We start from the raw sequence: 23,046 nt of genomic DNA, 5'->3' as shown, positions 1-23,046 counted from the left end.
CAAATTCTCTGCTTATAAGTGTGAACTCCTTGTACTCAATAACAGAAGAACGACTAGAAAACCGAGAGGATATGTTTTTGAGGAAGAGCCCAGGTTAGCACTAACCACGAAGTTAGGCGAATCTATTAAGCAAGCAGAATCCATTAGAGTGTTAGGGTTACACCTGGAAGCCAGCGGGACAAACGGAAGAACAATGCGACACATCAAAAGCAAGACTGAGGAGGGAGTAAGGTTGCTAAGGAGAATCACTACACAGATGTTTAGAAGGGAAGAGCGCCATGAGACTGGTCCACGCTTTCGCCTTGTGTCACTTCTCCTATGTAGCTGGGATGCTCAATTGGACACAGACAGAGCTAAACAAGCTGAACAGATTAATTAAAAGGCTTGTCAACACAATAGTGGGGTTACCCCCATTCACACGCAATATGATAAATTAGGGAAAGTGGGACTCCGCAACACAATAGCCGTGATAGTTGAAGCTCAGCAAATTACCCACCCCCGTGGTTGCTCAGTCGTTATGGTGTTGGGCTGTTGAGCACGAGGTTGCGGGATCGAATCCCGGCCACGGCGGCCGCATTTCGGTGGGGGCGAAATGCAAAAACACCCGAGTACTTAGATTTAGGTGCACCTCAAAGAACCCCAGGTGGTCCAAATCTCCGGAGACCTCCACTACGGCATGCCCCATGATCAGAAAGTGGTTTTGGAACGTAAAACCCCAAAATTTAAATTTTTTACAGCAAATAACTTGCAGAGAGCCTCTCTGGAACGAGGTCAGCTAGAGCAATACTCAAAGAGGTAACGTAGTGCACAGCCTAATCCAAAATTTCAGGTGAAGACAAAGTAGAACTAAAAGATAGCATAAGAAAGATAATCAAGACGACTCCTTTCCCCAGAAATATGCACCCGGTGCAAAGCCTGGAAAAACGAAAGGCAAGGGCCAAAGCTCCCCTACAAGAGATAGAACACGACAGAGAACAGGCGGCTTTTGTAGATGCTGCATGGGTCAGAGAAAAGAAAGCGTTTACGGCAGTAGTAGTATGTGCAGATGGTCTCAATCGGGCTGCTATTACAATCATGACTGAAGGCACGACAGTCCCGGAACAACTAGCGATAGCATAGGCTTGAAGGAATAATAAGCGGACGCTATTTTACAGTCACTCTAAGATGGCTATTAGAGAGCTTTCCAAAGGCTTTGTTGTCAAAAGAGCTGCCCAGCAGATCGGTGAGTTGGAGAGCGAAGGAATCGATATCCACTGGTTTCCTGCACACACGGGGTCTGTCGATCCATCTCAGAAAGATTTAAGCGAGATGACTAACGGAAGCTGCACGAGGACTTACTATACGTGCACTACGCGACAGGGACCCCAATAATACACAGGAGGAGAACAGGGACCAATTACGAACATATAATGAAATTACGAAGCATTACTAGGTAACAGAAGGGAATTCCCAATGCCACCAGTTAAGCTCAATAGAGCTCAAGGGGTGACTCTGAGAATGTTACAGACAAAAACTCATCCGAGCGCAAACTTCATACACAAGCTATATCCAGAAATAGAGGTGTCAATCAGTTTTGAGAAGTGTAATGGCACCATTACTCTGGATCATATGCTTAGGCAGCGTCCTGTGTCTTTCGGAGACTATGACAAGGAACGAGACTAGTGGGGACGAGTCCTTCACAGTGCGATTCCTTTAGATCAAGTACAGGCCGTCCAGAATAACCACGATACGGCAGTAAGATTAAACCTTACTGTCCCCACACAACTTTCTTTTATAATTTTCTTTTAGCTCCTAAATAATATATGTCCCGACATGAGAGCCGCCAGGGTCAACATAAGGGTTGATCTTCAGGAAGTGAATAAAGTTCATCATACAATACCGTACCATGCGCCGCCTTAACGTTGAGCACACTAGACGTGGAACTAAGCACCGCAATTAGTTCCACAAATACCTAACATGATTTAATTACATATTTCATTATTACTTGTAACGTGCATGCTGCAAAAGCAGCGCTGCGTGAAGTCGTCGCGAGCGGAAACAGAAGTTTAAAAAGAAAAGTGAAGTAGTTACCTGCTTTCAAAAAGCAAGAGGATAATTTTTCGCACTTGAATCCTACGTTTGGGCAAAATACAGAATGAGCATCAAGATAAGGTGTCTCAATGATAGAAACTGTGAGGGGCCCCTCTAGTTTAAAAAATTTTACATAATTTTAAAGAGAACACAATGCACAGGGAGGCCAAGACAAAACAGGAACTATAGAAGATGAAGACAAGGGATAATATATAAAAAGGGAGAAATGAATTTGACTAACAAACATAACTATGCAAAAGACCAATTCGATGCACATTACCAACGTAGCAGATAACTGTTCTAATAAGCATATTTCAGGTAACGAGAGAATGAATGGAAGATGGAATATGATTTATTTTCACGTGAGATACTATTAGAATTGGATATCGAGGGAAAGTGTGTGGTTAGCTACCGATAGTTAGTTCTGACTTGTTTGAAAATTCTTGGTTGTGTGGGTCTGCAGCTGTGGGATTGTTGGCATTCATCATCTTTCACTTTAGAAGGTTTTATGGAAACCATCTTGCAGAGAAAAGGACAAAAAAACACTCAGAGCCCATAAAAGCACCTCATTAAGAAAGAACAGGCAAATCATAATAAACATGAGGATAATGCATTAGGGTGTATCATAATTGTCGGTGAAGTTTAATTCCTCGAGTCCACCTAAAGAATCTGCTTGCCGTCCCGCTCTCCGATGCCGTACCGCCAAAGCCAAACGCTACCTAACGTGTTGCTCACTACCCGAAGCAGTTTTTGGTTGATGTCAACGCTTTTACCTTGCGTCCAAAGCTATGTGTTTACCACTGGCACTGCCCTTTCTATTTAAAGCCACTACATTTCAACATCGGGAAACTGCAAAACGCGAGTATAACGTTCCCTGGAACTGCCCTGAATGTGCCGATAGATTTGGCAACTTTCTTCGCGATTCCTTATCCGCGCCCCTGCAGCATGTCAATTACTCTGCCATTAACATGAAGCGGTTTCGTATTTCCAATGTGTGCCACATGTGTTCTTTGGGCTTCGCTCTCTGATCCCGGACTGCTTTCCCGGTAGGCGGGTAATCTGCACTCGGGCCTCTGCACCTAATGTCTCTCATACTAGAGGTTATTTTACGTTCACATCCACATAGAAGATAACGCCGTTTCTCATAATTACGTTGGTAAGCTGGTTACGATATCGCGGTGCCCGCAACGACTATCCTAACGTAACCGTTCGCTGGTGGCGTAACGGCTTTCTCTGTGCCAAGTTCGCGGTATTTTTGGATGGTAATAATTGACGTGAAGGTCACTGCGTTGTGTTGCTTGTTCTCTGCAGATTTCCAGCTTCATAATCAGCTCTCTTCGCGGCGCTCTTGTCGAAGCATCGATACCAGTGCTTTCCAGAATCCCTAGTTCAGCTATGATCTTCTCTACCGCCTTGTTCTGGGTTAGCTCTACCCTTAGCGCGCTTCTAGCCTGTGTCGCTGCTGCCCTCTATCCTGCTCAAAATAGTCTAATTGCGACCACAGACTGGAAATATTATAAATCTACCCATTTTTATGCAAGAACATTTTAAAGCTATTCGCGTCATACACCGCAGGTAGACGTAACCATGAAGGACACGTATGTGGTAGCTCCGGGTACAATCGTAAAGCGAAAAAAATTTTCCTTGAACTGTGCCACTGGTTTCAAGCTTCTTCGCTTCAAAACTCTTGGTTTTAAATGCGTAAGCATTTCTATTGTTATGAAGAGCTCAAGCAACGCTCCTCGTCCCTGTCGCTTGTCTGCTGAAGAGAAAGAGGACGGACGCCTCTGTGCAGCAGCTCGCGCTTGTTTTTGGCTGGGTCTACTCGGCTGCTCGGCGCTCGACTCTAGGTGACTGTGTCTATGTCTTCGCGATAACCGCCAATGAAGCTAGTAGAAATTGATGTAGGTGCTGAACGCCCTACAGCATTGCCCTGGAACTCCGGAGCCACACTCATCCCGGCACTGACGCCACCACCATGCCAGACAACGTCGGTGAGCGACCCACTTCGTCAACGAGTCCAGTCACCTGCGGTCCCGTTCGGGAACATGACCTAGCTGTGTTCAGTGGCACTGTCGACACTAACGTTGACGACTGGCTTTCGTCGTATGAACGGGTGAGCAACCATAACAAATGGGACAAATGGGACGTGCGGCCTGGCTCCCCCGCCTTATTTTTCATCTAGTCGACCTCGTCAACCCGTGGTTTCGCGACCAGGAGGCAACCTTTGCGATATACACTGAGTTTAAGACTGTCTTTGTGCATCTATTTGGCCGAGCTGCTGTGATAAAGCTTCGAACCGAACAACGCCTCCGCCAACGCGCACAACAGCCAGGTGAGAACTTCCCCAGCTATAATGAGGATGTAATCGATATATGCAACCTTGTAAGACGAACCATGACTGAGGAAAACCAGATAAAGCAGATCCTCAAGGGCACTGAAGATGATTATTTCCAGATGCTCCTGGGCAATAATCCTACCACCATGCTAGCTGTCGTCACCTACTTCCAAAGCTTTGACGAATTACGGAGGCAGCGAGCGTTCGCCTGCCATATTGTTCCTCAAGTGGCATCCCTTTCGAGCTTGGCACATGCTCCCGGACACACTCATGACGGCTCTACGTTGACCAATATCAAAGGATTCATTCGTGAAGAAGTGTCGCGCCAGCTCTCTCTGGTTCCTCTCACCCAGAAGCCTTGTCAACCTTTGTCCTCGGCCCTGAAGGAGGCCATCAGCGAGCAGGTTGCACTGCTCCGTGCGCAGTGCAATCTGCTGACGTGTTACCGCACTTCTGACGTGCGCTGAAGTCGCGTTGCGTCTTCGACTAACGATGCGCCCCTACTCAATGCCACAGCTGCCCTATTCGATGCCACCGCCTTTCAGCCCTACCATCTCCTCAGTAATGTATCCTCAGTACGTCCGGCCGCAACATCCCTGGCGCACGCGGGACAATCGGCCGATATGCTTCGCCTGCGGCCTCGCGGGACATGTGGCACGGCTCTGTCGCCGCCGCTTGCCGCGTTCGGACGTCGTCACTGAACCGCACCAGACTGCAGCCCACCGTGATCCGGGTCCGAACTGGCCACCGGACCTTTGGAACGTTCGTCAGAATTTTAGCGCTCGTCGTTCTCCTTCACCGAGTCTCTGATCGATATCGTCATTGTGCCGCTGTCCTCCTTCAATTGAGGGAAACTAAGTACTGCAGCTCCGAAGGCAAGAGCTGCAAGCTTGTCGCAATGCCGAAGGCTGCCGCTATTGCCGCAAAACATTACAGAAGTAAAGGTCAAATGAGTCGCTACATTGCCTATTGGATACCGGTGTATCAGCTTCATGATGTTGCCGCTCCACAAAAGATTGCTGCAGCCACTGATACTGACACGCCTCCAGAAAGTGTGGTGCTCATCGCTTTGTCGTGTTCATCTGTGCACCAATCTCCTGTCCTGTTCACGCTGTCATTACAGTTTATTCTGCGCACTCTTCTGTCACTTCCATCTGCTGTTCTCGACGTAACCTCTGGTACCACAACGATGCTAGTCTACAATCTGCTTGTCTGCCCACTCACTCTTCTTCGGCACGAGTCTCTCGGTAATGTCTATGTCATTGACCTTCTTTAGTCACTGGAAGTTCCTGGTTCCGCTTCTGCCACCCCGCTCGCCGCCATTACGTCACCTTCCGACTGCCCACGAGTAACCGCCACAGAACACCGCGGGCGGCTTCTGCCTCTACTTACCAGTTTCGCCCTTCCTTCGATTGTACCAGACATACCTTGGGCCATACACTGTCACACACAGTATCGACACTGGATCACAACCTCCGCTACGGCAACGCCCATATCGTGTCTGATCAGCAGAACGGCGGCTTATCAACCACAAGGTGGATGACATGCTTGAACGTGGCTTCAGCATGCGTGTCATTTCCGTGCTCGTCAGTTGTGCTCGTGCGAAAGAAAGACGACTCTTCGATTCTGCATTGATTACCGTCGTCTCAACAAAATTAACCGAAAGGATGTCTAGCCCTTGTCATGTATTGACGACGCTCTTGATTGCTTGCATGGTCCTGAATACTTCTCGTAGTTAGACCTATGCTGTAGCTCTTGGCAGGTTCCTGTGACCTCATGTGATCACCCTAAGACTGCATTCTTGACACCTGACGCGTTATATGAATATATTTCCATGCCGTTCGGTGTCCGTAATGCCCCTGTCAAATTTGAGCCCATGATGGACAGTATCCGCTATGGCTTAAAGTGCAACGTCTTGTTACGATATATGGATGATATCGTCATATTTTCCCCGAATTTTGTTTTACTCATCTCACCTGTCTCCACTAGGTTATCACGTGCTTCAAGACTGATGGCCTCCAGCTGAACATCAAGCAGCGTCGCTTTGCCGCCCGTAAACTTTCTGTCTTGGCCACGTTCTATCCAGAGACGGTGTCCTTGCCAACCCCACGAAACTATGTGCTTTTACCGACTTCTTGAAAACGACGTCGCTGAATACCTTTCGAAGTTTTATTGGGCTCTTTGCATATTTCTGTCGCTTTGGGCGCAATTTTGCCACCATTATTACACCTTTGACGACCCTTGTAAGAGCTGACATCGACATCTCCAGCCAGTTGGTCCCCTGACTGTGATGTCGCCTTCCCCACTCTCCGCCACATGTTAACATCTCCTCCGATACCCCAGGCTCCTACGGAAGTACATACAGACATCAGTGGTGTCGTCCTCGGTGAGGTACTTGCGCAACTCAAACCTGACTATGCAGAATATGATGTCGCCTACGCGAGTTGCTCACTCACAAAGGGCGAGGCCACGTATTCTGTCACAGAAAAAGAATGTCTGGCGATCGTGTGCTCGCTCACGAAGTTCCGATCCTATGCCTCTATGACCGTCCTTTCTACGTCATCACGGACCATCACGCTCACTGCTGGTTGTCATCCCTAAAAGATCACTCCGGCCACCTTGGCCGCTGGGAAGATCGGCTGCAAGAGTATGACATACAAGTGGTATACAGATCTGGCCGCATGCGCACTTACATGGATCCACCCTCTCGGTATCCACTAGCACTTGGCGCTTTCTCGGCCTCGGCGCTCGACTTCGATTCTATGCCGTCGTAGCAGCGCAAAGTTTCATTGATTATTAGCACCTTAACATCCTCACCACTCCAATTGCCGCTTCGCGTTGCCGAGCGCTACACCGTCAAGCCACTCATATTGCTGTGCCCGAAAATATGCTTTACCGCCCGAACTATATGTATTACGGTCGAGTGAGGCTCCTTGTTGCACTGCGTCACATGTGTTCCGATATCTGTACTGCTTTTCACGCCGACTCACAGAGTGCTCATGCCGGCACGTTAACGACATATACGAGGTTGAGGCAGAGCTTTTATTCGCGTCGAATGTAGAACTTTGTGCGCAAGAACATTCGTCGTTGCACCGCTTGCTAGCAATGCAAGGCGCCTCCTCGGAGTTCCACCAGCTCACTTTAACCCCTGCCTTGTCCAGACCGTCTTTCGGGCAGCGTCGGCATCGACCTTTAGGGCCCACTCCCATTCTCCACCTGTGGCAACAGAGGGATCATCGCTGGCGTCGACCACCTCCAACGCTATGCGGAGAAAGCAGCCCTTCCTGCCGCTACAGCACGTAATGTTGCGTTCTTTGTTAAACGCAATTCTTGCTTCGGCACTTTGCACTGCATGAACTTCTCAGTACCAGATGGCGTGTTTCTGTGTTTCTGTCCGAAAGCGTCGAAGCACTCGTTGCCAAGTGTCACGCAATTCACTGCATTGTGACGACCTACCACCCGCGAACTAACTGGTTAACTGGCCGCCTCAACCGCACTCTTGGCAAAATGCTCACTACGTACGGCGTGTCTGACCATTCCAACTGGGACATAGTTCTTCTTTTCTGACGTATGCTTTTAACACCGCAAGGCAAGCTACCACTGGCTTCTCCCCATTATTTCTGTTGTATGAACGCTAACCATCGTGCACGTGGGACACGTTACTACCGTACCAACCCGACGCCTCCAAATGCCGGCCCATTTCTGAACTCGCCAAGTGCGCAGAAGAGTGCAGGCAACTTGCTCGCATTTTCACAACGAAAGATCGAGCACACTAACAGAATAGACACGACAATGACTTAACCACCACAATATTGTGGATTCTATCCACAATATTGTAGTGGATTCTATCCCACGTCCCGGGTCTTTCGTCCAAGCTTCTGGCTCAATACCATGGGCCCTACCGCATCGTCGGACGTACGTCGACAGTCAACTACGGGATCGAGCCTCTCAAACGATCTGACGACATGTGCGGTCGCCGTGGGGACACCGTACAAATGAGCCGTCTCAAACCTTACTACGATACTCTCATTGTATCTTCGCCATAATTCACCAGGATGGCAACTTTCGTTTTCCAGGGCCATTGTAATGAAGAGCTCGAACATTACTCCGGCAATTTGTCCATTGAAGAGGAAGAGGATAGACGCATCGGCGCAACAGGTCACGATTGAATTTGGCTGGGTCTGCTTTGCTGCTCTGCATTCGACCTACATGACTGTGCCTACGGCTGACCGATAACGGCCAATAAAAAAAGCCCGTAGCACTATGCCTACCCAACGAGATTGATTGATTGAGTGAAAGCTTTATTATTCCACCAAGCTAAGGTGCCCGCCTCTTAGCTACATGCAGGCAAGGGGGGGGGGGAGGGGAGGACGAAGAAGTCCCCGCGCGCTGAGGGCGGTGAGTCTTCCCGGCCTCAACGGCTAGGCGATTGCTCGACGCTCGTCGTATTCAGCATCGCTCTGGAGCAAGGCCTCCCAGGCTTCTCTACTGTCTATCTTTTCCTTGGCCCCTGGGGAGCCAGCACACTCCCATATCACATGGTCTAGCGCGCCTTTCTCCTTACAAATTTTGCAGAGGGCGTCGTTGGAGTCCCTCGTCTGAGTTAAGTAGATGCAATATGGTGATGCATAATTGTTTCTCTGGAGGCGCCGCCAAATGCGAGCGTCCTCCAGAGAAAGAGACAGATGTGGAGGTGGAAAAATTCTTCTTTCTTTCGGTTTTGTAATGATCTACGATTTCCCTCTACGTGATGATGTTATCTTTGATCCATGGAACTAGCTGCTCTAGAGTTTCCCGGTGGCAGAGTGCTCGGGAGAGCTCTTGAGCGGCTTCGTTACCTGGGACCTCATGGTGGGCCGGAACCCAAATAAAGCTTATGTCCCTCCTAGGAGGGTTTTAAGTAGAATTCGGAGGGCCTCTTCCGAGATTCTCCCTTTGCTAAAATTTCGGACCGCTAATTTTCTATCGCATATTATGACTCCTGCTTTTTTACCCGGACAAGCGAGCGCTACTGCAACCTCCTCAGCTGTACAGGCGGCCCTCGTACACCTGGAGCACGCAGTCTAAACGCACCCGTCGCCATTAACCACCGTCGATACTGCAGCCCCGTCTCTGCCGCAAGCGGCGTCCACGTATGATACTTTGTGCGCCGATGTGTTTTTTAGATGATTTACTAGAGCCTTAGTCCTGTGAGCTCTCCTCTCTTTGTTGTAGATAGGATGCATATTTTTAGGTAGGCGGGCAATTTGGAAGCATTTACGCACGTCCAACGGAATGTCCTTCTTGTCAGTCGGGGCACCCATGTCGCATTGGATTCCTCCCATTTCATGATTTTTCTGCCTGTTTTGGAGTGGCTTAATCTTTGCCACTGAGACATTCGTACTGCCACAGTGAGCTAAGCTAGCCTGTTGTGAACCCCCATTTTGAGAAAGAGGTATGTCGAGGTCGAGTCTAGGAGCCCTAGGGCTCTCTCAACGCTCTTCCTAATGATCGCATCTATTTTATCTTTTTCTTGTTGTTTAAACACAAGATACGGTGTGGCATACGCTATTCGGCAGGTAATAAAGGCTTGCATGAGTCTGAGAAGGCTGTTCTTTTTGGGGCCCCTGCCTTTGAGTGCAATTTTCCTAAAGATCCCCGTGACCTGCGCCACGTATCCTTCTAACTTCCTGATTGTCATGAGGTTGTATCCATTTCTCTGGATATTCAGGCCCAGAATTCTGATTTCCTCCATCTTGGGAACCTCAGTTCCATTTACGAAAACATTGATGGGTGCGCTACTCCCAGGGTTTCCCTTTGACGTTTTGGCTCAATGATTAATAGCTCTGATTTCTGTGGCGAGCGTGCCAATCCTCTGCTGGCCGCGTACTCTTCCAGCATATTCACCGCTATCTGTAGCTTAAGTTGGATGGCTGCGTCACTCCCACTGTTAACCCTGATGTTGATATCATCCGTGTACATGCTAAACTCTATCTATTTAATCTTATTGAGTTCCACCGAGAGACCTCCATCGCTTTGTTGAGTAGGAAGGGTGAAGCACCGACCCTTGCGAGGTCCCCTGGCTCCCAAGTGTGATGGGAGGGGACATTACATCCAGAAATTTTATATTCGCCGCCCTCTGTGAGAGAAAGTCTTTGATGAATGCATATGCCCTATGTACCACACCTACCTCTTCAATACGTGCCAAGATAGCCTTGTGGCTAACTTTGTCAATTGCCTTGGTGAGTTCGAGACCTGGGATCGCCCTGTTGTCACCTGGTCAGTCTCGTTTTAACAAAATGCTCGATAACTTTCCCTACAAACGAGGTGAGAGGGATTGGTCGTATGTTGTTCAAGCCGGGTACTTTGCCTGGCTTTGCAATAAGGACTACGTCCGCCTGTTTCTACGTCTTTGGGAGTTCTCCTTTCTCACACACTTGGTTAATGTATTTGGTTAGGGCGATGATGGACTAATCGTCTAGATTCCCGAGAGCTGTGTTCGTTATCCCGTCAGGATCGGGGCCGATCTCTTTCCGAGGTTATTAAGCTCTGCTCTAACCTTTGTCGTGGTGATGGCGGCATCAGGATCAGGGTTGGGAAGTCCCTCGTAGTACTTAAACACCTCGCTCTTTACTTTTCCAAGCTATGTATCTTGGAGCTCGCTAATGAGCTCGTCTACTGTGCCTACGAAGCCATGCCTCGCTCTCACGTGGTTTACACTAGCTCGCATTTTTTATTTGCGATGGCGATGAGATGTATGAGAAGGCTCCAGGTTTTGGAGAGACTCATACAGCCTTCCATCTCATCGCACTTGCTGTACCAATTCTGCTCGTTGAGCTTAATAGCATATGTTCCGATTTCTTTGTTGAGTCTGACTAGTTCGCGCCTGATATTCCTCTTCCATCTTCGTGCCTGGAGTATTTTCTCCAGGTTACTCTTTCGACTCCACATGTGCAGCAGTTTCCTGTGTAGGGCTGGGGGTGCGTTCTCATCTTCTACGGTTGTAGTCGCTTGCCCTATGCGTGTTTTAAAGAGGTGTGTCCACTCGTCGCTATTGTAGATATCGCCCGGCAGTGAGGCCTACTTTATTATCTCTCTGAATTTATCCCACTCCATTAATTTCGGCTGCTTGATGATGCGAGTCTTGACGCCTTTTACTAGCTTGAGCGAAATAATAAACTGCTCGCTGCCTATATTTTGTCCTGTGCTTCTCCGCGTTACTGTTCCCACCATATGGCTTATCGTGAGGTCGGGTGCGGTGTCCTTAGTTATACTTGTTGCCTGTGCGCGTAGGGACATATGGGTCAGTATGTATCTCCTCCCAAATGCGTCTACCTTTGGGGCCTCTGTATGTATATCCCCATCCCTCGTGAGCCGCGTTGAAGCCTCCCATAATGATGAGAGGTCTCCCATCTGCGGCCTTGAGTGCTTTGCGGAATAAAGTAATAAATTTCATTTTCTCCTTCATGGGTGTGCTGTACACATTAAGCAGGAATATGCTATCTCTATTTTTCTCTCCTGTGATAATCTCAGCGAGAACAGCCTTTGCCTCGCTCAGGGCACAGAAGACTATGGACTATCATGGACTACGGTTGCAATGTTTTGTTTTACCAAGGTGGCCATTCGGCCTTTATCCCCCTTGCCGCTGTCTTAGCTTTTGTAACCCGATAATCTAACAGAGGCCTTACCCGTTTCCTGCATGTCTATAGCTACGGGTGCTTCCTGTTGTAGCTCGAGGTATTGTTTCAGCAACGCTCTTTTCCTCTGGTATCGCCTACGATTCCACTGGCAGAATATCGAGGCATTTTTCTTAGCCGAACATTTATTCATTTATATTAAGAATCGCTTCTATTGCTCGATTATTTCGCACAGCTTAGCTATTGTCGTGCCTAAGCTATTCATCGACGCGCTTAGGGCGTCTATCGTGCAAGACTGTTGGGGCACTTGTGCCTGTAGTAGCGCAGTTGCTACTCCATTCTGCCGCTGTCCTGCTTCCATGGTTCCGTTCTCCTAGTCCATTTTCGTCTGCCACGTTTCATTTTTCTTTTGCCAGCTCGCCAGCGGGTCGGTCTCCCCGCCTTGCATTTGGAAGGGGGTTGTCTCGTAAAATCAACATTCATATAATTTTCCTCCTGTCCAGATTTAGCTGGCACAGGAGCAGGAGGAGTGAATTGGGTGTTGCATTTTTTGGGAGCTTCTAAGGGGCCCTTCTCTGTCTTTAGAGCGATCAGCGGATTTCGCGTTTCCCTCTGCAATCGTTTTAACCTCATGTTTGCTTTCTTCTGCTCCTCTATTTCTTTCCTACGTAAGCTAATCTCATCTTTCTCAGCCTGGGAGCTCTTGCTGCCAAAGCTTACCGACAAAGTATTGTCTTCTTTCTCTTTTTCGCCCCATGGTTCCTTGGGGTTCTTGGACGGTAGGCAGGGTCCCCGGCTCTGGTTAGCGGGTCCACGGCCCTGGTCAGCAGGCCCCTTGGCTGCAGTCTGCTGGCGGCCCCCTCGGGACCACGAACTGGAGCTCTTTCCGGGTCTTGAACTGGATCTCGCTATCGACTGCTGCCCCGCCTGGACTCTGGTAGCATCCCTTGCTCTGCCTCGGTGCTGAGGTAGTGACCTGGGGCTTACCTTGAGTCGGGGTTTGCGCCTGGAGCTTCTCTTGTTCCATCTTCTTGGCGCATAATTTTTTCTTGATGATGTACGTAAGATGTCGGCGGAACGGAGCCGCAAACCCGGAACCAAAATCACAGCTGCGAGCCTCGATGCTTGCTATGCAACAAAGCCCACCTCCTAGGCGACAACAAGTGTCGGGAGATATATCCCACGCCGTACATCATCAAGAAAAAACTACCCACCGAGAATCCTATGCATACGTAGCGTAAGACGAATGCAATAGCTCATACCCTCCTAAACAATGGCTCATACCCCCGTAAGCAAAGACTCATACTCACGTAACACAAAGGCTACAAGCCCAAAGTGAAGCTAGCAGGTGTTTGCTTTCATTAAAATCACCCATGCAAGACACAGAACAGCATACGTTACAATAAATAAGCTCGAAATGAGCATCCGAGCCATCAATAAATGATTGTATACCGCTCTTAGCAAATGTAGTGGTGGTTTTGCAACAGCTTCGCTGAACATCCAGGTTGACAAGGACTGATAAGATTTGACAATGATCGGGTAATGCTAGATATGGTTGATAACGACCGATGATGGTTTATCAGGGTTTACATTGGTCGGATCCGATTTCGTAGCGTTTATAATGACACCGGGCTGCGCGGCACAATGGCCAAGTGGCACAATACTTACACATACTTAGACAACTCGCAGAGGATTTTCTGCGTGATTGTTTTCATCGTAGCTTCGGGTTGCCTTTCAGGCGTGTAATATAGCATTGTTTCAGCTTCTACATATAGCCCTACCATGTATGTGCACAATATATTGTGCACGGTATATTGCCTGATTTTATAAGCTTCCAGCGCAAATGTTCATAGTAACCATGTGGACAATGGCCAAGTGGCACAATACTTACACATACTTAGACAACTCGCAGAGGATTTTCTGCGTGATTGTTTTCATCGTAGCTTCGGGTTGCCTTTCAGGCGTGTAATATAGCATCGTTTCAGCTTCTACATATAGCCCTACCATGTATGTGCACAATATATTGTGCACGGTATATTGCCTGATTTTATAAGCTTCCAACGCAAATGTTCATAGTAACCTTGTGGACAATGCAAGTTTTCTTCCTAAGTCTAAAAGTGTTACAAAAAACGTGATGCGTTCTGTCCGAACTAAATCAACTGTATTCGAACAGCCACTAGGATAAGCGTTCAGTATTTTCGGCTTTGCATTATTGAATACTCACTACCAATTAAATAACGGTTCTTATCAATGCCTTAGGTAATGCCAATAGGTAATTTCCCAGCAGTATAATCAGCTATGTCTATTGAGAGGGCTTTGAAGAATAGACGGACACCTAAGCACTTCTTACAAGTTGTGATTGCGAAAGCATTACTGCACACTCTAATGTCGTGAGCGGTCGTTCGAGTTTTGCGCTGCGAGTAATGTTTTCGAGTTTGGCTGCTCAATTTGCGCGGGTTATTTTTTTTTATTTTTAATCTTTCTACGTACACAGCGGACTGCGTGGTCGAGTACATTAAGCGGATACAATTCCAACACAGGGCAGTGCGCGTGCACACGTTCTGCTATGGCTGAATGTGGCGCCTGATGAAGAACTCAGCCCGCTCGTGTAATCCGACATCTGAGCGAGCGAAGCGGAACACCTGCTGCCGCCATAGCGCGCAAGGTGTTGCGTGAGGCGAGAGGGCATCACCGCGACGGGCCTCTGCCTCTTCGATCATTTTGCTACGTTCTTCCTCTCCTTTACTTCTTCTGCTGTGTACTGGCGTAGACGGCCACGTTTCGCTACCGCCGAGGTTGCGGCCGCCTACAATGTACACGTAGATGCTTCAGACTCTATAGCGATCCGTTCTGCCCGAGTCAACAAGCAGCAGCAGCATGTGGTGCTAACACCGCATGCCACCGACGTCCTGCGCTACGAGAGACCGAGGAGAGACCACCAAGTCGCCAGGCTCGCTCAGCAGCTAAGCCCAGTGGGGGTGAGAGAGAGGTACGGAATGCGCGCAATGCCTTCTAGACAGCAGGCCTGTGCACTCTGCTTTGTCACATCGTGCTACTTGCATCGAAATTTCCACTGCCAAAACGGCATGACAAAAGCGGTGAAGTCAAAATTTAGGTCCAAGTAGCACGATGTCATAAAGCAGAGTGCACAGTCCTGCTATCAAGGAGAAACTAGTTTAGTCCGTGGTAGTTATTACGAATATAATACGCGCTTGCGTAACTTATTTCGATAGCAGCCAAAACAGTCATAGCCGCGTCTTCAAGCACAAGACTTCATAGTACAATTATTTAAATAATAGTTCTGTAAAACGGAGGCATAAGGACACGTTGCATCAACAATACATACCAGTAGCGTATGGAAGTCTCTTTGAACACAAATGTCTTTCAGTTATGAAATAATCTGAATGAAATATAACTGCGAAGATATAATTGGTTCTGCATTCGGATCTAACATGCGAGTTTTCAATGAACTATGCAGCGCCATAAGTAACAGCATGTAAAAAATGCACATCTTCACATTTAGGTGGCATAAGATATTGTATTCTGTGAGGGTTTACACCATGTCCTTTGGGGAACGTCCCAAAACAAAATGGCGTCCTTGCAGTCAATAAAACAGTGTTCTATAGCTTCTGGTACATTACTAAGACGACAGTTAGTCGAAGATACAAAAATTGCTGTCCTTCTTATGCAGGCTTTCACAGGTGGCATTTCAGTATGCACTTTGTTGAATAATGTTTTGGAGTGTGGAGAAACAGGCATTTTACAGACTGGCGCAAGCAAGTCATGTCCAGGTAAGCTGATGTACAGCGATCAGTATAACGAAGGTTTAAAAAGGATATGAATTATATTTTCGTAATAGATACCATGAAAGAAAACAGAAGAGCTGGTTTAGCCCAGTTGGTAAGACACTCGGCATCTGAGTTTTGGGTAGTAGGTTCGAAACTCGCTCCTACCAGCGTTCTTCCTTTCAAATTGATTCTATATTTATGCAATAATTTCCATTATAGCAATTACCGAGGGGAAACTACAATGCAAGCGAGAGCGGACAAGGAACGCGCGGATAACACAGGCTTCCGAGAGCGACTCTGACGCGTCGAGCGGCCATGGCCTCTTCCTTCACGCAACACCTGGTGCGGTAGCGCGGTAGCAAGTCTTGCTAGCAAGTCTCTCCTCGAGGCGCTCACGTGACGTGACGTCACAGCCAATGGGAACTTAGGTGCCGTTTCGCTGGTACAGACGCCATTTTTGTTCACATAATGAGTTACTTGATGCTTTCGCATCAATAAAGAAAATTCGCTCATTTTTGATGCATTGTACTATTTATTGATTTGCGCAAATATTTTTGACAATTGCCTTATGGATTACGCTATTATAATTTGCAGCTGATCAATACCACATCCAGCATATATGTGTACGCAAGTACTTATGCGACATATATGTACGACAACCCTGTGACGTGTATGTTTTACAGGAAGAAAGATCTCAGTGATACGCACTTCGAATTTGGGCTTCGTTACAAAGCTGACTGGCGAACGTGAGTGAAATAAGGTTGTTTTTGTGTTGCTCCATAGTCACAGAATTCTATACTTGAGTACATTGTTCTTTTGTTTGTAGCGAGTGTTCGCATACCTAAAAGCAATTGTGTGCCTTTCGGCAGATATTTTGCCAAACCCTGGACTAATTTCTTCATGCGTAAAAATTATGAGCATGTAATAAATTGTAGCATTCATACAGTTTTTAAAGGTAATTGTCAATATGTTTCCCACTAGTGTAATGTAATTAGTATAAAATTTTATGTACAGGGTGAAGAACCTCAAAAGAAAAAGGCACTTGACATACTTTATTTTTCGATCTTCAAACACACGACCAACTCCAAATAAAATAGAGGGAAAGCACAAACTAACTCCTTTAATTTCTGTTCGCACCGTCAGCAGTATGCAAGAATTTATTTATTTATTTATTTATTTATTTATTTATTTACTTCTTTACCTTTACAATACTGAAGCCTTCATTCGCCCAGGCTAAAGGTAAAGTACACTCTCTTCCAGGTGATCTTAGAGGCGTTACATGGTTATAATTCCAGAGAATGCATGCTACTTACTTATTTATTCATCGCTGCCCCAGCCCGCACATGTATCGTTATGTATAGTTTTTTGATAGTGCTCCTACTGCTCAGTTGTAGCATCATTTACTTGTTTACCATTTTTCTGTGTATATTCTTTATAAAATACTGCCACGTATGGTTTATATAACTTCCACTAAGCCCCCCTCACTCAAAGTCCATCGGGCGCTGTAAGGTACGTTAAAAATAAATAGAAAGATTTTCGAAGCTCGTTCATTTGATATCCATGTCAACGGGCCTTCTAGAAAACAAAATCAGAAGTCACGTGACGCTCTTCTAAATCTGTTTTATCAGCTTTAGAAATCGACAGTTTGTTGCTGGATGCCCTTTTGTTACAATGCGTGTCATCAAAGCCGTCAAATGGCCGTGTTTTACATGACCTGCTCATAGCAATACTACAATGTTCATAACAGTATATTATTTCGGTAATGCATCACGGGGAAAGTCATCTTTTAACGCGATAGCGTTAAGGAGCTCGTGTCGCAGAAAAGCCGGTGTCGTCGGTGTCGGCGTCGGCGTCCGCGGCGTTGGCCGTGAGCGATAAATCACGGCAGGCACTTCATAAATAAAAAGCAACTTCAAAGATGGGCTAGGTGGGAATCGAACCAGGGTCTCCGGAGTGTGAGACGGAGACGTTACCACTGTGCCACGAGTTCGATGCTTCAAAGCGGTACAAAAGCGCCTCTAGTGAACGCGGTGTTGCCTTAGAAACGAGCTGTTTCTAAGGCTCAGGCGTGCGTCGCTTGCTCAGGCGCACATTTCGTTGTCGCGCCGAACGCTGCGTTGCTCGACGCTCACCGCGTCCGATGCGGGGCGCGTAGTCGCTGCGCCGTAGCCCATTGTCTTACACCCCTTGGCGGGTCGACGGGAACGCTGTCGCGTTCCATTCTTGAAGGCGAAGCTTAAGCGTCCTCCAATTTTTTTTTTTCATATGAAAATGCTCTTCAAGAAGCCTCTTCAGTTATTTTCGGTTGGTGCAAAATTATAACATTTCGCCGTTATCTTGAACTACCTAGAAAACCTTCCACAACGGCATCTTTAGTTTCGATTAACTTCACTGATGTTAGGATTAAAATATTTGGTGCGTAAATTTAATTATTTCCCAATAGAATTAAATGAGTGGCACCTGGATTAAATTGACTGGAGCATGGACTAAAATAGCTGGCGCTTGGATGCATGTGAGCGGGAAAACTTGTAGGATTTTTCCGAGGAAGCCGATGACAGTTTTCACCGTGAATTTCTGTATGTTGTATGCCTGAGTCCAAAGATTGTAAGCAGTGTTCGCTTCACTTTGCTTATTGCTGGTAGTCCGTGCCTTTCGAAGCTTGAGCCGTTGTATCTTTTGCTTGCTTAGGGGGCTTATAAGTGCTTACGCGGTTGGGTTTGAGTGATTAAAGATTGTTTTTGTGTGTGGACACGAAAACTTTATGGTACCCTAGCCATGTAATATATTTGATAGGTAAATGTACGTCACTTTCAGTACTTCGGTATAAAATTTTATGCTTCTACTCTGCTGTTAATACTACTGTCTTTATGAGTTGTAATCTCGTCACTAAACCTAACGTCTATCATAATGCTTCAGTTCCACGAATCGAGATTTCTTAGTTCCCTTGATTACTGGAACATATTGAAGCTATTCCTTAAAAACATTTTCTTTAACAAAACCGATTGCGTCTCGTATACTTAAACTATATTAGGCATAAATACGAGCGTGTAAAAAATTGCCAGATGTCTAAATTCTCACGCGTTTTCTCACGACTAAGCGCCACATAGTGGCGATGTAGCTTTCTTAAATCAGTTTTAGATGCCTCTTTGGAGAGTTTGTAAACAGGAGTGGTAACTAAGACACGTCCTTGATTTGTAACGAAGGCGTAATATGATTTCAGATATGACTATCCTGTTCGCGCGAAACTGGGGGACGATCCTGTAGTAGGTGGCCCCTACATGGAACCGAATTTTTGGCCAGGTAAGTTGAAAAGTTTAATGTAGAGGCACGTTCACAAGTGATTGACTGTTCGTATTGTGCCAACTATTTTTCTAGAAAAGGTTGGTCACACTGTAATTTAGAAATTTTGTTTAACCGCCATTTCAGATGATAGAAATTTTACTACTAGACGAAAAGAAAATAGCATTTCCAGGGATATAGGTAAGTGTGAATATTGGTTCCAAAGATGCCTTTAGATAGAAATCCTTATATCATATGAAAATTTGTATACCATCGTTCTGTAGACATGTCTGAAAAAGCTGGTGCTTTGGCGCCTGGAAAATTAACAATCTGTTGAAGATGCCAATTGACGGCAGTTCGAAATCACATGGTTGCAATGACGAATAGCGCTTGTTGTTTTATATCATTTCACATGCGGCGCAAATATTGTGCCGTGCGTTTGAGTGTAGTTCAGATAGACTGTCATCGTTATAGTAAAATCTAAGCAGTTTGTTGAGAGCGCTACTTCGTTGACAGCAAGGAAGCGTTGTCGAACAGCACGGGAGCTTGATAAATGTATTTTGAAAGGAAGTCGCATAATCTGGTGGTTGCATGACAGCGTTTGATTCAGACTAAAAGATGTGAATAACCTCCTCAGTGCATTCCTTCCAGAAACCAGCTACAAGACTTTTAATGTTTTCACGTGCCTCGTTCAACCAATATGGACATCACTGTACTCCAATTTGCTTTGTTGTCAGCTCTGAGTAATTTGTTTCTTGAACGTGAAGCATATATAGCTGAGCTTTTTTTTTCTCGTCGCATCCCCTTTTTCATTTTCGTCGCCTGAGATAACTTAGACGATGTCCAAGTCCCTGACAGAATCGCACCTATTAAAGCGCGCGTCAGCAACCTCGTATAACTCGAGCTGTTTCTAGAGGTATACACCAAGAAACTCTCGTACCCGAGCAGTATCTTGCACGAGCTAGCACTGGTGCCCACGTGACAGTATGTTTTGTCGCCGTCCTTAGCGCCACTTCGTGCATTCGCTTTCGGGCCCGTTTTTGCAGATTTAGACATTCTCGTTCTTTGAAACGAAGTGACAAAACACAGTATGTACAGATCAGAATCCCGCCACAATTCTCGATGGTATCGCAGACCTGCCACGCACGGCTGTGAATTGTACTTTTCTCAGGCTTTCTTTTATCATTCACTTGGGTGTTTATTTCACTCTTTTCCTAGAACTTTTTGTTTGCGACGTAAAACGATAATTTCTGGAAGAGGGTATTGACACGAAGTCGAGGTTTTGACGGAAGCCCGTCTGGTCGGGAGGCATCATGAAGAAGGGTAAAAATAAGGACACCGACCACTGAATGAATACAAGAAAAGACGTTTCGGCTCCCCTGACGGGAGCCTTGTTCACAATGAAATCAAGTACGTGCGATACAATGTTTATATGGCTTTAAAATATGATGTAAGCAGCGCGTGTAGATGGGGGGCAGGGTTCCGTCATTCCGGTTGAGGGTGCTATCTGTGATTTGGATTAGGAGGGATTCCAAGTGGTGTCTCGATGTCAAATTTCTCTCTTTTTCTAACATCTTGGCGTTATCCCAATCAATCCTGTGGCCCAAGTCATCTGCATGCTCTGCCAAGGCGTTTTAATGAAGTCGAGGTTTTGACGGAAGCCCGTCTGGTCGGGAGGCATCATGAAGAAGGGTAAAAAGAAGGACACCGACCACTGAATGAATACAAGAAAAGACGTTTCGGCTCCCCTGACGGGAGCCTTGTTCACAATGAAATCAAGTACGTGCGATACAATGTTTATATGGCTTTAAAATATGATGTAAGCAGCGCGTGTAGATGGGGCATGTGCATCTGCATGCTCTGCCATGTAGATGGCAGAGCATGCAGATGCATGCTCTGCCAAAACGCCTTGGCAGAGCATGCAGATGAGTTGGGCCACAGGATTGATTGGCATAACGCCAAGATATTAGAAAAAGAGAGAAATTTGACATCAAGACACCACTTGGAATCCCTCCTAATCCAAATCACAGATAGCACCCTCAACCGGAATGACGGAACCCTCCCCCCCATCTACACGCGCTGCTTACATCATATTTTAAAGCCATATAAACATTGTATCGCACGTACTTGATTTCATTGTGAACAAGGCTCCCGTCAGGGGAGCCGAAACGTCTTTTCTTGTAATCATTCAGTGGTCGGTGTCCTTCTTTTTACCCTTCTTCAGGGTATTGACACGTGTCCTTGTTTATCTTCCTCTGTTGACCGCTTTTTACAGGCTATCAAATATTAAACCTTATCGCTCAGCGCAGGCCGCGTCCGCAGGTACTGGAAAGTTCTCGAATATTATGCAAGGTTCAATCCGTTGTCTGTTGCCACCGAGCCTTATGTAACCTGATTGTATGCGCGATGCGAATTGTGCATACTCGCGGACAACTTTCTGTGGCTATGAAGGGAAAGCTGCGGCGGCAGGGCTTCCGCACATGTGTAACCGCTCCAAGTAGCCCACCGGCGTTTGACAGTGCTTTGGGCTGCTCGACACAGACGCTTAATCGACGTAGCTTCCACGTGCGACGATTTCGCGTTTTCCTAAGCACGGAATGGAAAAGCCGCAAAATATGTAAACTGTTACATTCAGTGGTGTGTTTTGTCCTATTTAGCCCTTCCTGATAGGAGGTTTACGTTTTCTATTCCCCAGCTTAAACGAACGTGGATGAAAACACAGGACTCTTTTCAGATGCGCCCTCACTTGTGCGCGCTTTGCCTCCGTCGGTTTCCCTTCACTGCCACAGAAAGTCCGCGAGTATTCGCAACGCCCGTAGACTGTCGCGCCGCGTCGCGGTGCACGAGGGCAACTACACGAGGAGGATGAGCAGACGACAACGTGGTATGGCCAAGTTTTATCATGGTTATTCCAGGCTGTGCCTACACCTGCTGTACAGGCACAGGCTTTTGTTTGCCTCTGTCGCTCTTACGATGGTGAACAACAACAATAGTAAGCTCACGCGAAGAGTTTCCCAGTGTATAACCCGAATTTCCCACAGCAAGATAAGTCCTCGCTCCGGCAAAATTCGCCGAGAAACAATGGGTGGTGAGACGATGTATAGGCAGGGTCGCTACCCCACCGATGAAAAGAATTATGTGCAATTACAGAAAGTGGCAGCGGGCACTTTCATTAAGAATAAGAAAGCGCGAACTGGACAGAGAATATAAAAAGTCACTTGCCCGTATGGGCTATGTCTACACTTGCTTTAGCTTTTATTTTTGATGAGCGCACCAGTTGCAGGAAATTCAGCAGTCATATTAGGCCAATAAAAATTTTGTGGTACGCTTATTACTCTTTTGTGTGTTACTATATGATCGACGCATTCAAGTTTACTCGGCATATGAAACACCGCACAAATTACGATGAAAACATGCTTTTCCTAGTAACCTTGCAAGATCTCGAAGCAATATTTCAAAAACACACAGCAATGTGTCTTCAAGTACATTTCGGTGTGTTTATTAATATTATTCACATCGCATGTGCATTGCAATACATTTCCCCGGAGGGAAATGTGAAAAAATAAAGCATGTGAGATATTGAGGGTTCAGATATTGAAGATTACTGCGAACGTCGGCGGATGAATTTCTTTTCCTGCGAATGTAATGCTCATAATGTCGAGCATATGTAAGGGTTTGAAGAACTGCTTCATGCATAAAAAAGGCCACAAATTGCTGGGAGATAAGATAGAAAAGAGAGAACTTGTCAGAAATTGCACCTCACATCCTTTTACCTTTTTTATGTTCGAGTGCTAAAGCATCCGGTAAGCCACGTACTTGGCCGCTTCCACCTCTCCTCTTAAAAATTCCCATGGCACTGTCATGCACGCCAGTGGAACAAGCTATATAATGCCACAGAAAATGCACTAGCTTGGATTTAATATGTTCTTATTCATCTCTAGTTAGCTATAGAATC

The 23,046-nt window shown here is 46.6% G+C and overlaps 1 protein-coding gene across 10 annotated transcripts in view; it reads left to right on the top strand.

Annotated features, from left to right (window-relative positions):
• LOC142584832 (uncharacterized) overlaps window positions 1-23,046 on the top strand; it is a 79,553-nt gene that overhangs the window by 4,302 nt on the left and 52,205 nt on the right. For 5 of the 10 annotated variants that reach the window (XM_075695123.1, XM_075695119.1, XM_075695122.1 and 2 more), the window contains exons 2-4: window positions 16,407-16,558; window positions 19,033-19,112; window positions 19,239-19,292. In XM_075695123.1, coding sequence (XP_075551238.1) covers window positions 16,407-16,558; window positions 19,033-19,112; window positions 19,239-19,292 — 286 coding nt within the window. Of the gene's footprint in view, window positions 1-15,715; window positions 15,816-16,406; window positions 16,559-19,032; window positions 19,113-19,238; window positions 19,293-23,046 lie in introns of those variants that run through there. The other 5 variants (XM_075695124.1, XM_075695121.1, XM_075695118.1 and 2 more) reach the window with 5 other exon arrangements.

Source organism: Dermacentor variabilis, chromosome 6 (assembly GCF_050947875.1).
Source record: "Dermacentor variabilis isolate Ectoservices chromosome 6, ASM5094787v1, whole genome shotgun sequence".
In the NCBI taxonomy this organism is placed as follows: Eukaryota; Metazoa; Arthropoda; class Arachnida; order Ixodida; family Ixodidae; genus Dermacentor; species Dermacentor variabilis.
The sequence above is the reverse complement of the archived record's forward strand: the minus strand, read 5'-3'. Positions and strand labels throughout refer to the sequence as shown.